At 39.5% G+C, this 14,606-nt stretch overlaps 1 protein-coding gene across 1 annotated transcript in view; it reads right to left on the bottom strand.

Moving 5' to 3' along the window:
- Nucleotides 1-350: 350 nt before the first annotated feature.
- Nucleotides 351-14,606, bottom strand: part of LOC125236787 (sulfate anion transporter 1) — a 37,973-nt gene continuing 23,717 nt past the window's right edge. The window contains 10 exon segments of the mRNA XM_048143713.1: nt 351-830; nt 3,313-3,439; nt 4,647-4,850; nt 7,796-7,919; nt 8,578-8,658; nt 9,382-9,545; nt 10,934-11,014; nt 11,792-11,954; nt 13,097-13,230; nt 14,416-14,520. Coding sequence (XP_047999670.1) covers nt 673-830; nt 3,313-3,439; nt 4,647-4,850; nt 7,796-7,919; nt 8,578-8,658; nt 9,382-9,545; nt 10,934-11,014; nt 11,792-11,954; nt 13,097-13,230; nt 14,416-14,520 — 1,341 coding nt within the window. The 3' untranslated portion in view covers nt 351-672.

Genomic DNA, 14,606 nt, shown 5'->3' with positions numbered 1-14,606 from the left:
TATTGGCAAGATTCCACTGTAGTATAACACGCATGAAAAGTAAGAAACGAAATTTTGAATAAAATTTGTTATTTTAAGCAAATTACTTGGTTTTCATATTTTCCCAATTTCGATACCGGGATCCCGGGATCCCGGTATTGAAATCGCCAATACCGGAATGAATACCGGTATTGGCTAAGGTCCGGTATTTGGAAGCCCTAGACAGTACTATGCATCGAGTTTGAAACTAACCCAACTTGTGTTAGTACAGGAAATCACTGATCGTCACTTAGTGACTAGTTTAGTCCACAGTTTAACACTACTAATTGCCTTAAGGAATGGGAACTGTGTTCTCCTCTTTTAGTTTCGAGCACTTTGTAGTAACTTGTGTTAGTAAAGGAAATCACTGATCGTCACTTAGTGACTAGTGTAGTACCGAGTTTGACACCTCTACTCGCGTCAATGTCACGATCACGCATTGATTGTAACAGGAACGGCGTTCTTTACCTCTACTACTCGCGCCAAGGTCAGACAATGATAGCAACAGGAACGGCGTTCTTTAGTACTACATCCGCTCGTCTCAAGGTCACGATCACGCATTAATAATAACAGGAACGGTGTTCTTCAACTTCTCGCGTCAAGATCACGCATTGATCGTAACAGGAACGGTGTTCTTTACTACTCGAGTCAAGGTCACGCATTGATGGTGAGAGGAACAGCGTTCTCAACCCTTCTGGCCTCGAGCACTTTATAATAGACGACGGCATCGTGTACGGTTGGGAAGACTTCTATTTGCAGCTGGTTGTTGGTCTCCAGTTTGTTGTAGCGGTGGATCATTTCTAACATGGGCCCTGGAAAATTAAGGTGAGAATTTAAAACCTCCGGGGCAACCTGCCGAATCCTACGCCGAGTCAGACGACGTCGTCGCCTAAATCTAATGTTTAATTTGTGTTATTTTTTGTATTATTTATCGTTTGTGTTTTGTTTTGTATTTTGTAGTTTCACAGTGCCTTAGTGTAAACTGTAATGCTGTGTTACTTTTTGATTAAATAAATAAATAAAATGAGCACGGTAAAAAGAAAATAGTGCTTGGTGTCCCCCCGGGCGGAAGAAGTGAAACTTCGTAACATAACCTCATATTTTATCATATTCTCATATTTTAGCTCTTCTCTATAATATTCTTTTCAACCCCTCTACTCCTTCCTATCTTAAAGAGCGTTTTAATTATCTGTCCTCCGTCAGACCTTCACGGAAATATCAACTTGCTCCTCCTCCTTCCTCTACAAAGTTTTACAATGACTCCTTCACGTTTCGAGCGGTTCGGCTGTGGAACGGCCTGCCGTTAGAGATTAGGTGTGCTAAATCACTTGAAAGCTTCAAAACTCTACTAAAGAATCATTACCTATCTCTGCCTTAATTTGCTGCTGTGTATGTTATGTTATGTATGTATGTATGTGTGTATGCATTTGTGTATGTATTAATACTTATACAACGTGTTTCCGGTATCACTCAAAACCTCAGACACCCCAACTGATTTTTATTTTTTTAAACTCATCTAGAGTATTTATCTTTTAATCTGATGGTTACTTTTTTTAAAATTGAATTTTTAGATTTCTGTACAGCTCTACTTGACTTTTAGCTCTACACTCAATAAAATAATTGCTAACTACCATCATAAACCATAAAACTATTTATTTGTGTACATTACGGCAACGACATAAGGTTTATCAATAGACAGCTAAGATGTCATTGTAAAACTTTAAAGTGCTTTGTCACAGTAAACTTCAAATTGGACAGGTAATCGCACTAAGCAAATTTAAACCTAATATTCAGAATGACAAGGTTGTAATTAGGTAAGAGTTCAATTTGTTATGACTTATGATAAACATTAAGATTAAACTGACAAACAACGTCAAACTCGTAGCGGAAAAAATAATCGCCCAAGTAACCAGCCAGTATTAATACCCCTAAATACTGAAAAAGGTAAACAACCTCTAGCAATGCGATATACACAATGTTGTATTACGAGTACAATTGAATAGGCACGTAAAAAATAACTAATCATACTAATTTAAATAAAAATATTACCCTCATCAAGATATAGCTCAATCGATTCCACTCTCGATTCTGAACAAACGGTTTTCAGGTTTTTAGTGTTAAGTGAAACACGGTGTATGTGTATGTTTGTGTACATGATATTTTATTTTTATTTATTTATTTTTATATTTTATTTTTAATATTGGTGTATATAATTATTTAACTTAGTGTATGTGTAATTTTCCTATTCCTTTAATTATTTCTTGCACTACCATTTTCAAAATGTCTCTTACTTATAACCTCAAAAATATTCTGTCAAGTGACTGTCATGTTTTTGATTCTAGTTACTTCCATCTTTTTACTGTTTTATAGTATTTTATGCAACTGGTGGTTAAAAGAGGTCAAAAAAGGTGAGTGGCGTGGGTAACAATTTGAGGCGAAGCCGAAAATTGTTAATAAAGACGCCACGAGCATTTTTTGACTCAGTTAAACACCGTTGCATACAATACGTTTTCTACGACCAAACACTTATTTTGAAAGAAAATTATAAATCAACAAATACCTACTTTCAGTCATCTTAGTTATCTAGTGGACCGCCTACCATTTTGAATATGCAGTTTGAGTGCAAACATGAAAATAAAACTGTCTATGGTATGGTTCTTTGAAGCCTGGCCACTAAGACGAATCGAGCCGAGTTGAGTGGAGTTCTCATACATTTGAATGCGATTCGACGCGTCGCCAATGAACGCAGTAGAAAACGAAGGAGTCTCGACTCTGCGAATTGGTTTGTTAAGTTGGTAGCAATGTATTTACTGAACTGTAACAGCTATATCCCGCTACTGCTACTAAATGTATTCAGGGTATAGACTAGATAGACTTGTCCTGATATCTTTTATCTAGGGTTTTAAAGTTCTATGCACGACCTTGTAACTCACGAATACAGTACGGGAGTAGAAAAAATATTTTACATTGCTAATTGAATAAATCAAATTATTCAAAAATAAACGTTTTTTTTATACCTATTTGTAATGTTTACCACGAAAAACGATTTCTATTCTAAACTCATGAAATACGGACAAGTTCAAGAATTTCACTGCAAAAAGTGGCATATTCCTGGCATCAGTCTAGCATGTATGAGAGAAATATGACAGGTCGACTGTTCGCGTTTTTGATAGGCGATAACTATGAGGTAACCGGGAGGGGGTGGGCGGTACTTTCAGCAGGGAGCGGGAGTGGCCATACGATAGTACTCTTTATTATACTGTGGTTTAACTGAAAAACAATATGGCCTCTTACCATTAGCTCCCGCGAGCAAAACATGAATGTTGTTAGTTTCCAACTCGTTCGTCACCACCACGAGCATCTTCACCCCCGGCGCGTCCACATACGAGAGTGCCGACGCGTCTATTATAACGCACTGGACCTGCGGACAAACCAGACTAGTAGAATATACTATCCTACTCATAGTGTTGTGTTCCTGCCGGTGAGTAAGGCTGCCAGAGCTCAACGAGGGTGCGGGGTGCTGACGACGGGAGGACTTACGGAACTAATTTGTTCCGTCTATTGTCCTTTGAGTCGTCGGCAACCCAAACCCTCCTTTGAACTTGTACACTCCTTTTTGCTGTGTATTTATACTTAACACAGCAAAGGGGAGTGTACAAGTTTCTAATGGGGTGGCAACGCGCATGTTACACTCTTTGAGTTGCAGGCGTCCATAGGTTACGGTGACCGTTTTCCATCAGGCGGACCGTATGCTTGTTTGCCACCGACGTAGTATAAAAAAAATGCAGTGAAAATTCTAATGAGACTTCCAATTGGCAGCATAACAACACATGTAATCTAAGGGAGATAGTTGATGGGATGGAGACATAGGCTACTTTTTGTATCTTTCTAACTCCACACTTTGACACTGACAAACATGAATTGTATTAATTTGACATGAATTGTATTAAAATAATAATGAGAATATGCAATGTGTAAATAATTTGTAATTTTTTAAATGTCTAATGTAATGAGTATTAATTATTAATTTATTATTTTGCAGCAGTTACTTAAATCCTTATAATTTTTGGTCTGTTAAATAACTTTTTCAGTACAGATGGTCGTTTTTTTACGCACTAGTTCGAGAAGTGGTTCATTATATGCCAGGTCGAAACTTCGGAGGCTCATCTGTACTGAAAAACGTCGTTCGATACACGTGCGAAAAGGAAATTCGTAACTCGTGTCGATTTAAAACACTCTCTTCGGTCGTGTTTTAATTTATCGCCACTCGCTTCGAACTTCCTCTTTTACGCACTTGTATCGAAATGTACTATTAGCATACGCTATTAGATTATCCTGGCAGGGTCGCCATGTGATGTGGAGCGTAAATGATAACTACTTCGTATGGAGTATACGTTTAATGTGTCTTAAATAACAAGTAATGCCAATATATACTAAGCTATGCACATGTGTGGGTATTCAACACTACAATAGCTTATAAGTAAAATTTGCATGCTTATTCAAGTAGAATGTACGCACTTTTTGTATACTTTTAAGAACTCACTGTAATACTACATTTTTGCAAATAAATATTGATTGATTGATTTCCTAAGCAAAGCCGCGGGCAAACAACCTATGCGTAATAAAACTTACTTTTTCCCGAAAGTAGGGTCCCACACATAGCTCTCGCTTTTGGTCATTGCCTCGTTGTTGCTGTACTGGTCATCAGGTAATATCTCGATGGGCTTCATGTATCCGACTTTGCGGAAGAGGGTCTCTCTAAACAGGTTCTTGGTGGCGAAGTTTAGGCCCCCGCAGTAGTGGAATATCTTGATGCCTGGCAGCTCTTCGGCCTGAAATGGAGGGTTAAATAAATAATAAAACAGCTCTAACGATTTCGCTCAAATTATGTGGAATTCGGGGGTGAAAAATCGAGCTAGCTTAGTCTCAGGTCCCGAGAAACGTGAATTTTAAGTTTTTATACGTTTATCTTTCGCATTATTAAAAGCAAAACACATTATATTATTACGGTATATCATCTTAAAAAGCGATATAATGAAATAAGGGCATTTTCAGAATTTGGGACACCTCAATAAGCGTAAGTTAACAAAAATTAACTCGCTGTCAGTTTTCTGACGACAATTAAGCATAAAATCTGCGTAAAAAAATTTTTTTTCCACATTCTGAATGTAAATCTACATTACATCGCTCAAAGTTTATGTAACTAACACAAAAACAATATTTTTACAGGAATTTCATTCTTCATTATCGTCACAATACTGACAGTGAGTTAATTTTTGTTAACAACTTACGCTATAAATTGGGGGGTCCCAAATTCTGAAAATGCCTATAAAACTCCGATCTTAAGATCGTTACTATCGTAATGAAACCTTCATTACTTATCAATGAATACTTTTTCAACGAATATAAATTGTCTATACAATCACTCAATCAAACTTGTCAACGTCAGAATATGTCAAAAAATATAAACAAACCAAAGTAAATTAAAAATTTCGCTATAAAAAAACACAAAATTCACCAACATAATCAACATGTCTATAGTTTAAAATCTGTGCAATAAATTAGTAATTCCTCAAGGCAGGATATTACAAGAAGAATGAAACACTAATATACGCATTGAAGTTCCTATCATTTTAAGTTATAGAAGAATAAAATTAATAAAACAAGAAACTAAAGAAAAATATATATAATACATCTAAAACTAATATAGAAGAAAAAAACTAAGAACAAATAAGTCATGCGTCTATTCCCATATAAAAAATACCCCTACTCTTTGGACTACGAAGTGAGCATATTAGACATGTTCAGATGGACGGTGTGTCTAGTTATATACTGGCTGGTCATGTATGTGGTCGGGTTCCTGATCGGCTGGGCGAGGAGGGAGGAGGGCTTGGACATGGCTAGCAGGGGCATGCTGAGTAATGAGAAATGATGTCCAAACAAACCACTTTGAAAACGTGTTGTATATAGATAGTATTGTGAAACAGCGTCGGAAAAATGGAGTACATACATACATACATACATACAATCACGCCTGTATCCCATAAAGGGGTAGGCAGAACACATGAAACTACTAAAGCTTCAGTGCCACTCTTGGCAAATAAGGGGTTGAAAGAAAACGAAACTGTGACATTGCAGTGACAGGTTGCCAGCCTCTCGCCTACGCCACAATTTAACCCATATCCCATAGTCGCTTTCTACGACACCCACGGGAAGAAAGGGGGTGGTGAAATTCTTAACCCGTCACCACACAGGCAAAATGGAGTAAATAGTAAGAAAATCAATATGTCTACACAATTACACATTCAGAAAAAAATTTCAATATAAGAAACATTTGAAATAGGTACAAGAATAAATATTCAACACATTTTTCATGAAACAGAATATTACACCAAAGTATAATAAAATGTAAGAATATAAAATAGAACCAATATTTCTTTCGCCATGTAAAAAGTAGGCATCCTTACTCCTAGTAGGAGCGTGTTGAGTATAAATGATTATAGTTGGTTTATTTATGTTTTATTTGATACTAGTTCGTTTTAAGAGGTAAGTCCTCCTTACAGAAGACCGCAGCCAAATAGCACTAGACCCTACTCATAGTGTTGTGTTCCTGTCGGTTAGCTAAGCGACGAGCTCAACGAGGGTGCGGTGAGCTGATAAGCGGGAGGACTACAACTAACTTGTTCCGTCTATTGTCCTTTGAGTCGTCAGGCAACTCGAATCCTCCTCATCAACAAATAAATGTACCCCTTTTTGGGTTCTTAACCCATCCATGGGGTGGCAACGGCAGGTGACACTGTTTGAGTTGCAGGCGTCTATAGGTTACGGTGACGTCTATAAACGATTATTGTTGGTTTATTTGTGTTTTATTTGATACTAGTTCGTTTTAAGAGGTACGTTTTCGTAAATTTGCGATATTTAAATGCCTACGATAACTGAAAAGAGAGAGCAAAACTTTACAGGCATTTATAGATGGATAAAGAACTCGCAAGCTATATGGAAGACAATATCTAACTACAAAGTGTTCAGTCGGTCGAAATAGCTTAGAAAGAAAGCATGTACTTGTTCCGTCTATTGTCCTTTGAGTCGTCGGCAACCCGAACCCTCCTTGGAACTTGTACACTCCTTTTTGCTGTGTACTTAACACAGCAAAAGGGAATGTACAAGTTTCTAATGGGGTGGCAACGCGCATGTGACACTGTTTGAGTTGCAGGCGTCCATAGGTTACGGTGACCGCTTTACATCAGGCGGGCCGTATGCTTGTTTGCCACCGACGTAGTATAAAAAAAAAGTACCATTATTAAACAGTTTTTATTAGGCTTTTGTTTATGGTGGTGAAAATTATAATAGAGACGACATATTTCGTGTGTTACTCTGCGGCGGTGTCACCATAATGAAATTCAACTAATTATATGGTAAAATGATGTATGTACTTATATAACATACAATATGGACGTATGATATTATGACTGTACCTATAGCGGGAAACGAAATAATGGGCTTTGATTGTGGCGCCGCTGGGGAGCATGCTCTGCAGCGGCGCCACTCAGTACTCATAGATAGAAATTACATTATCTACTTTATTCTTATGGAAATTGATGTACCAATGCCGTTTATTATGTACCTACGTATTGAAAAAATATTATAACTTAGTAAATTTATGTACTTTCAGTAATTCCGCCTGAACGGCATGTGCGTGTAATCGATTTGCGAAAGCAGAACAAAAATTATGAGTATCCAAATGGTATAAAAATATGAGTATCCAAATGGTACTTACGGCTCGGTATCGCTTGATGTCCAGATACAGGTCTGTTTCTAGAACTCGCCCCAGCAGACACGTGTAGGGTTTCTGCGAGCGGATGAACAGCGCCCCCACACTGGCTAGTAAGCCTGCCACTAACCTAAAATATATTCAGAATATTAGTCATTTATAATTAACATAAAGGTAGAGTTTGTAATAGTTCATGTCGCTCGCGGATAGGTTTTTATAGTCACGAGAGGAGTTGTCTCTCACATTCAGACGCTGTTTAAATCATCTGTCAAGATGTACGAGGCCTTATGATGATAATGAGAGTTTGTAGGAGGTAGGGCATAGCGAATGATATTCCACTTTGTGTGGTAGGGCACATCACAGCGGATATCATTTCGCTCAAATCTAGAGCAGAGCCCAACTGGGGAAGTACCTCCGCCTTACAGAAGATCGTAGCCAAATAGCACTAGACCCTACTCATAGTGTTGTGTTCCTGCCGGTGAGTAAGGCTGCCAGAGCTCAACGAGGGTGCGGTGTGCTGGTGACGGAAGGACTACGGAACTAATTTGTTCCGTCTATTGTCCTTTGAGTCGTCGCAAACAAACCCTCCTTAGAACTTGTACACTTTTTTAGCAGAAAGGAAAAAGGAACAAAAAGGAGTGTACAAGTTTCTAATTGGCAACACTGACACTCCTTGAGTTGCAGGCGTCCATAGGTGACAGTGACCGCTTTCCGTCAGGCGGACCGTATGCTTGTTTTATTTAAAAAAAAGGTTTTTACTGGTATACTATCAATAATTGAAAAGTTACCCGTAATCAATGTTGATGAGTGTGGTCATAAGGAAGGTGATGAGCCAGACTGCCGCGTCCAACTTACTCAGGTAACAGAACCTGAAAAACAACATTTCTCCTGCATCTTTATTCGTGGAGTATCCAAGTACCAGAGTGCTTATAGCACAGCCTTTATAGTACATACTTTAACGGAACGGAACAATATTTGTCGATTAACCAACCAAAAACAAAAACCGGGTCTCTTACTGAGCAACCTATCTTCAAGCCTCTAATTTGATCGTGTAATATTTTCATTTACCCTCAACTGGCACAAGGAGCCTTTTGTATAGATTTAGTTTACATTTATTTAAATGCCTCAAGATACAGACTATAATGAATTAGCGCGAAATTTTCAAAATTTTATCAGTCACATAGGTTCAAAACGAGGTTAAGTACTAATATCCTGGTCACGGCATCAAAATTGTAACAACCCTCTACTAATTTACTATGTCTTTGAACATTTGATCACATTTCTATTAGAATATTTCACCTTTTTGTCTTATTTTACTGAGAAATACAGACGGTCAACCAAATCCTGGCATAAAAAGGCGTGCAAAAATACAATTCAAAATCGAAAGGAAGTAAACCTTATAATCTTAATTTTTGAAATGACTCGTTGATGATACCACTAACGGCAAGGTTTAAAAAGGTACGCTCTTTATGAAGACAATTGGCCGGTGAGCCGTGAGAAATTTGCCGCCTTTTTAGTGCCAAGATTTGGTTTACCGGCTAAATTCAAATTTTCTGGCCCTACGACCTACCTGCTATGCAGTATTAGCTTACCTCTTAAGGTCTAAAACTTGCATTAACAGTCCCTTCAAAGACACAACAATGATGGAGGCGAGTACACAGCGGGGTAGGTTCTCGAAGAACGGTCCCAGGAAGAGCAGGACGCACAATATCAGCAGCGCGCTCACTACTTGGGTTAGATTGGTTTTGGCGCCGGCCTATAACAAGAAATGACAATGAAAATCATCCTCCTTGCGTTATCCCGGCATTTGCTACGGTTCATGCGAGCCTAGGGTCCGCTTTGACAACTAATCCCAAGATTTGGCACAGGCACTCATTTTTACGAAAGCGACTGCCATCTGACCTTCCAACCCGAAAGGGTAACTAGGCCTTTTGGAATCAGTCCGGTTTCCTCACGATGTTTTCCTTCACGAAAAGCGACTGGCAAATATCAAATGACATTTTCACACAAAAAAAAGTTTAAAATCGTTTATTCAAGTAGAATAAGTTCAGAAAAATTCATTAGTACGAGCCGGGGTTCCCGAACCCGCGACCTCCGGATCGAAAGTCGCACGCTCTTACCGCTAAATGTCATATTATACAAAGAAAATATGACCACGGCCTCAAGTGTCCCAAGCTGGAATCAAACCAGCGTCCTCCATTTACCGGACGGATGCCTAAACCGAACGGCCATCGCGTCACGGTGGCAAGAGTCGAAAATTTCAAATATATGACAATTTACGAAGGCTTGAAACTGTTATTAGCGCGCCCAGTGAACTGTTTCAAAAATAGACTGGACAATTATATTAGAACTTTGAAGAGTGCAAAATAAACACAAGTGCAGTGATATACACGCATCATCCTGCTAGTGTATCAAATGAGGTAGAAGGTTTGTGGCGCCCCCTGCCAGTATGGTATTCGACCTGCTAGCTAAATCTACTCAGGTGATTTCAAGCGAGCAAATGCAAATTTAGTTTGTTCTTAGAATAGTTGTCATACACTTATTTCCGGACACAATTATAACATATTTACACCTCCGGCAGGACTCGAACCTGCGATCTAATGGAATGAGACGAACCATGGAGGTATACCAGTGGTCTTTTACAATAGTGACAATTGTCGCTCGACAGTGTCACTTGGCCGTTCATTGCCTGTTCAATGAAATATTGACGCTGAAAAACAATGTTACTTCAGTTCAGTTTTTAGTTCTCATAGCATCTGTCCATTGGGACAATTTTGCCAGTGTGAAGGTTGTGGGACTTATCAACCCAGAAATAGGCACAGAATTGTCAATGTCACTGTCACACCTCAGACACTGGCGATCAAATATATGAAAGAGGCGCGTTCCTAGCACACAGTCTAAGCTCGTGTAGGCGAACGCGTACAATGCTTGTATGAGTGAGAGATGACAGGTCGACTGTTCACGTTTTTGACAGGCAGTAACTATGAGGTAACTGAGAGGGGGTGGGCGGCACTTTCAGCGGGGAGCGGGAGTGGCCATACTGTACGATAGTACTCTTTATTATACTGTGTCACTGTGACGTGTGTGAATTTTCTCTGCCTTCCACAGTTCACGGGTTCTAATCTGATAAAATTAATTATTTACCTGATATTGGATGTAGGACCTTGAGAGACTCGCGCAGATCGGCGCGCAGTGGAAGAATGAACCCATTATATTGCTGGCTCCCTGAAAGGAATACACACTTTAGCAATAAAGAACCCGCCTCGTGGGCACTCGGAAACTTTGCTCAGATGCTGGAGAACCCGTTAGGCGGGTTGTCGCCATTCAAGAGGGCGGTTATAGATTACGAACGGTTTCTGAAAATAAGATAGAAAATACAATATTTTGGTATGAAATATTTATTAGCAGCTAATTATTATTTTTATTTCTTTTAGTTACTAAAAGAAATAACAATGTACAATCGACAAAAAAAGGTACAATTGTGCTAAGTAAGGATAAAAGTAAAAGATTATCAGGTAATTTCTTAATTTTCTTCGATTCTTATTGTACGATTCAGGAACAGAAATGGAGGTCTTACTACCGCAAGGATCAAAATCGGCGCCCTTGACTTGACATTCGTGGTATGTCATTTTCATACACTTACTTACTCCGGCGGTACGAACGGGGTGGGAAACCTGGGAGAGGGTCCCCACAATGTTTATTTATTTGTCTTCGCTGACTCGGCCAATATGGGCAGGATCGTGCGGCCAAGAGCTTAAGAGTGTCGATCTACTGAGAAACGGCCGGCCGAGAGGCCCAGGTACTGATGGATTGGTTTGGCGGTACAAACGGCGTGTCTATCTATCTGTCTGCCTGTCTATCTGTCCGTCTTTCTGTCTATCTATCTGTCTGTCTGTCTGTCTATCTATCTATCTTTCAGTATGTCTGTCTGTCTGTCTATCCGTCCGTCTATCTGTCTGTCTAACCATTCGTCCGCCTGTCTGTCTGTCTGTGTGTACTCACCAGCGCCAGCAACTCCTGGTTGGAGTCCACGTCGTACTTGTCCCTGGCCGCGAATATAAGCGCCATGGACATGGATATGGTGTAGGTGACCATGGTTATAGTGATGGAGTCCACTGCCACTGTCGGCATGAGCTCTAGCGGCGGTACGAACGGCGTCGGGAACCTGGGTAGAATAAAATAAAATGTGAGAACCTTCGCCCCTTTTTTCATTGTAGACTGATCAGCGATTGACCCTAGTCACACCTGATGGAAAGTGAAGACACAGTCTAAGATGGAGCTCGCCGATTCAGTAATAGCCTTCACTCTTGCTTTAAAGAGACCGAGGTCGTATTTATCTGGGAACACAGATGGTGGGAGCGCATTCCATTCCTTTGCAGTCCGCATCAGAGGATGAGGCAAATCGTTTTGTGCGGACAAATGGAATACTGACCGCATACGGGTGCATTCGTCCTCCCCGCCTAGACGTCCGAAGATGGAAAGGAGAAGGAGGGATTAGGTCGTGGAGTTCTTGAGCGTGGAGATATTTTTCAGCAAAAATTTAAGTGTTATCATTGTTATTAATAACAATGTTATATCGTCGTCGTCGATGATTCCGTCAACGTCAAGGTTCCTTAGGAAGGCATGCGTTTTATGAACACAATTGGCCGGTGAGCCGTACATTTTTCAAAGGACCATGCGGGATCCGTAGTCAACTAGGAACCCTTATGGTTTCGCCATGTCTGTCTGTCCGTCCGTCCGTCCGTTCGCGGATAATCTCAGTGACCGTTAGCACTAGAAAGCTGAAATTTGGTACCAATATGTATATCAATCACGCCGACAGTAGTAAAATAAAAAGTGAAAAAGAAAATGTTGTTAGGGTACCCCTCCGTACATATAAAGTGGGGACTTTTTTTCATTCCAAACCCAACGTGTGATATATTGTTGGACAGGTATTTAAAAATGAATAAGGGTTTACTAAAAACGTTTTTTGATAATATTAATATTTTCAAAAATAATCGCTCCTAAAGGAAATAAAAGTGTGTGTCCCGCCCCTCTAACTTTTGAACCATATGTTTAAAAATATGAAAAAAATCACAAAAGTAGAACTTTATAAAGACTTTCTAGGAAAATTGTTTTCAACTTGATAGGTTTAGTAGTTTTTGAGAAAAATACGGAAAACTACGGAACCCTGAGCGTAGCCCGACATTTTCATCCCTTATACATGTTTGCTACCTACTACGTATTTGATATATGACCGTATGTGTTCTGAACAATAAAAAAAAAAGATTTTGTTGACCGTCCATAAAGTAGTAAGTGTTCACTTACCCTGTAGGTATCCTCCCGACGAGTTTAATCCCGAAGGTCTCCTTCAAGTGCCCGTATTTGGTGACCAGAGTCCCGATAACTATGGCCAGCAGCTCAATAGGGACTGGCACTCGGCAGCGTTTGGATACCCAAGGCTGCAAATATAAATGAGCATTTTTTTGCATTTTTTTTTATTTTTTTAGGGAATTTTAGGTCAATAAAATTGTACTCAGAATCACGAGTAGGCTTTCAATCTCACTGGGAGACAAAAAGTGTCACAGAATTTCCATACATTTTTGTTACTTTCTTCTTTCGCTACCCCACACAACACACACACACTTAACGGTAACAAAATAAGAAAAAATCGTATGGGATCATTTTTTTAACAACTAGGATTGAAAAAGCTAGTGATTCTGAGAAGAAATAGCATTTTTTTTTTCAAATATCACATTTCTTAAAAGTGGCGAAAAAAAAGAAACTCTCAAATAGAATATGTTTATTATGAGAATTTTGCAAAATGTTGTGTTCTCATACAGACAATAACATCACACAAAAAGAAGGGCGCAAAAAAATCGGACACAATCCTATTTAACACTTTTACAGCATTTGCCACGGCTCATGGGCGACTGGGGTGCGCTTTGACAACTATCCCAAGATTTGGCGAGGGCACTAGTTTTAAAAAGCGACTGCCATCTGACCTTCCAACTCGAAGGGCTAAACTAAGGTCTTATTGGAATTAGTTCAGTTTCCTCACGATGATTTCGTTCACCGAAAAGCGACTGGCAAATATCAAATGACATTTAGTTCAGAAAAACTCATTGTGTACAAGCCGGGGTTTGAACCTATGAACTCCGAAATCCGCACGCTTTTACCGCTAGGCCACACGCGCTTTGTATCACTCTTACAGTCTAGTTAAGTGTACAAGTTACTAATGGGTCGGCAACGCGCACGTGACACTCCTTGAGTTGCAGGTGTCCATAGGTGACGGTGACAGCTTTCCATCAGGCGGACCGTTTGTTTGTTTGCCACCGACGCAGTATAAAAAAAAAGGTGTACTCGGGTAATTCCGAACGTCAAAAACCGTCGGTAAATTCCGAAAAGGGAAATTATTACTATGGAATCAAGGGTGATTATCATTTGGAATTACCCGAGTAGGTACACTCAGCGCTGTCCTCCGGGTCGGCATTATGCTGAGACGGGACCATTTCGTGATAAACTTGTCCATCCCTTATACTTTTGTAGTTCTTAGCCATTTTATGCATAATGTGTAGTTTATTACGAATAAATGTTTTGATTGATTGATTGATTTAGTTGAAAAAAGTTTTTTTAGAAAAGGTTACCTTCAGAAGTTCGTTGTTCAAGGTGATGATGAGACACACGCAGAAGGACATGGTAAGCGCCGCCAGGTTTGTGGTGGGGAGCGCTTTCGACACCTCGATCACTGTCTTTAACAAACAATACACATAATATAACAATACAATACAAATACTCCTTTCCCCTCACTAGCTCGGAAACACGTGTTTTGTCCTTT

The sequence above is a fragment of the Leguminivora glycinivorella genome, chromosome 19 (genome assembly GCF_023078275.1).
Source record: "Leguminivora glycinivorella isolate SPB_JAAS2020 chromosome 19, LegGlyc_1.1, whole genome shotgun sequence".
Taxonomy (NCBI): domain Eukaryota; kingdom Metazoa; phylum Arthropoda; class Insecta; order Lepidoptera; family Tortricidae; genus Leguminivora; species Leguminivora glycinivorella.
Note: the sequence above shows the minus strand (reverse complement) of the source record. Positions and strands in the feature narration are given on the sequence as shown.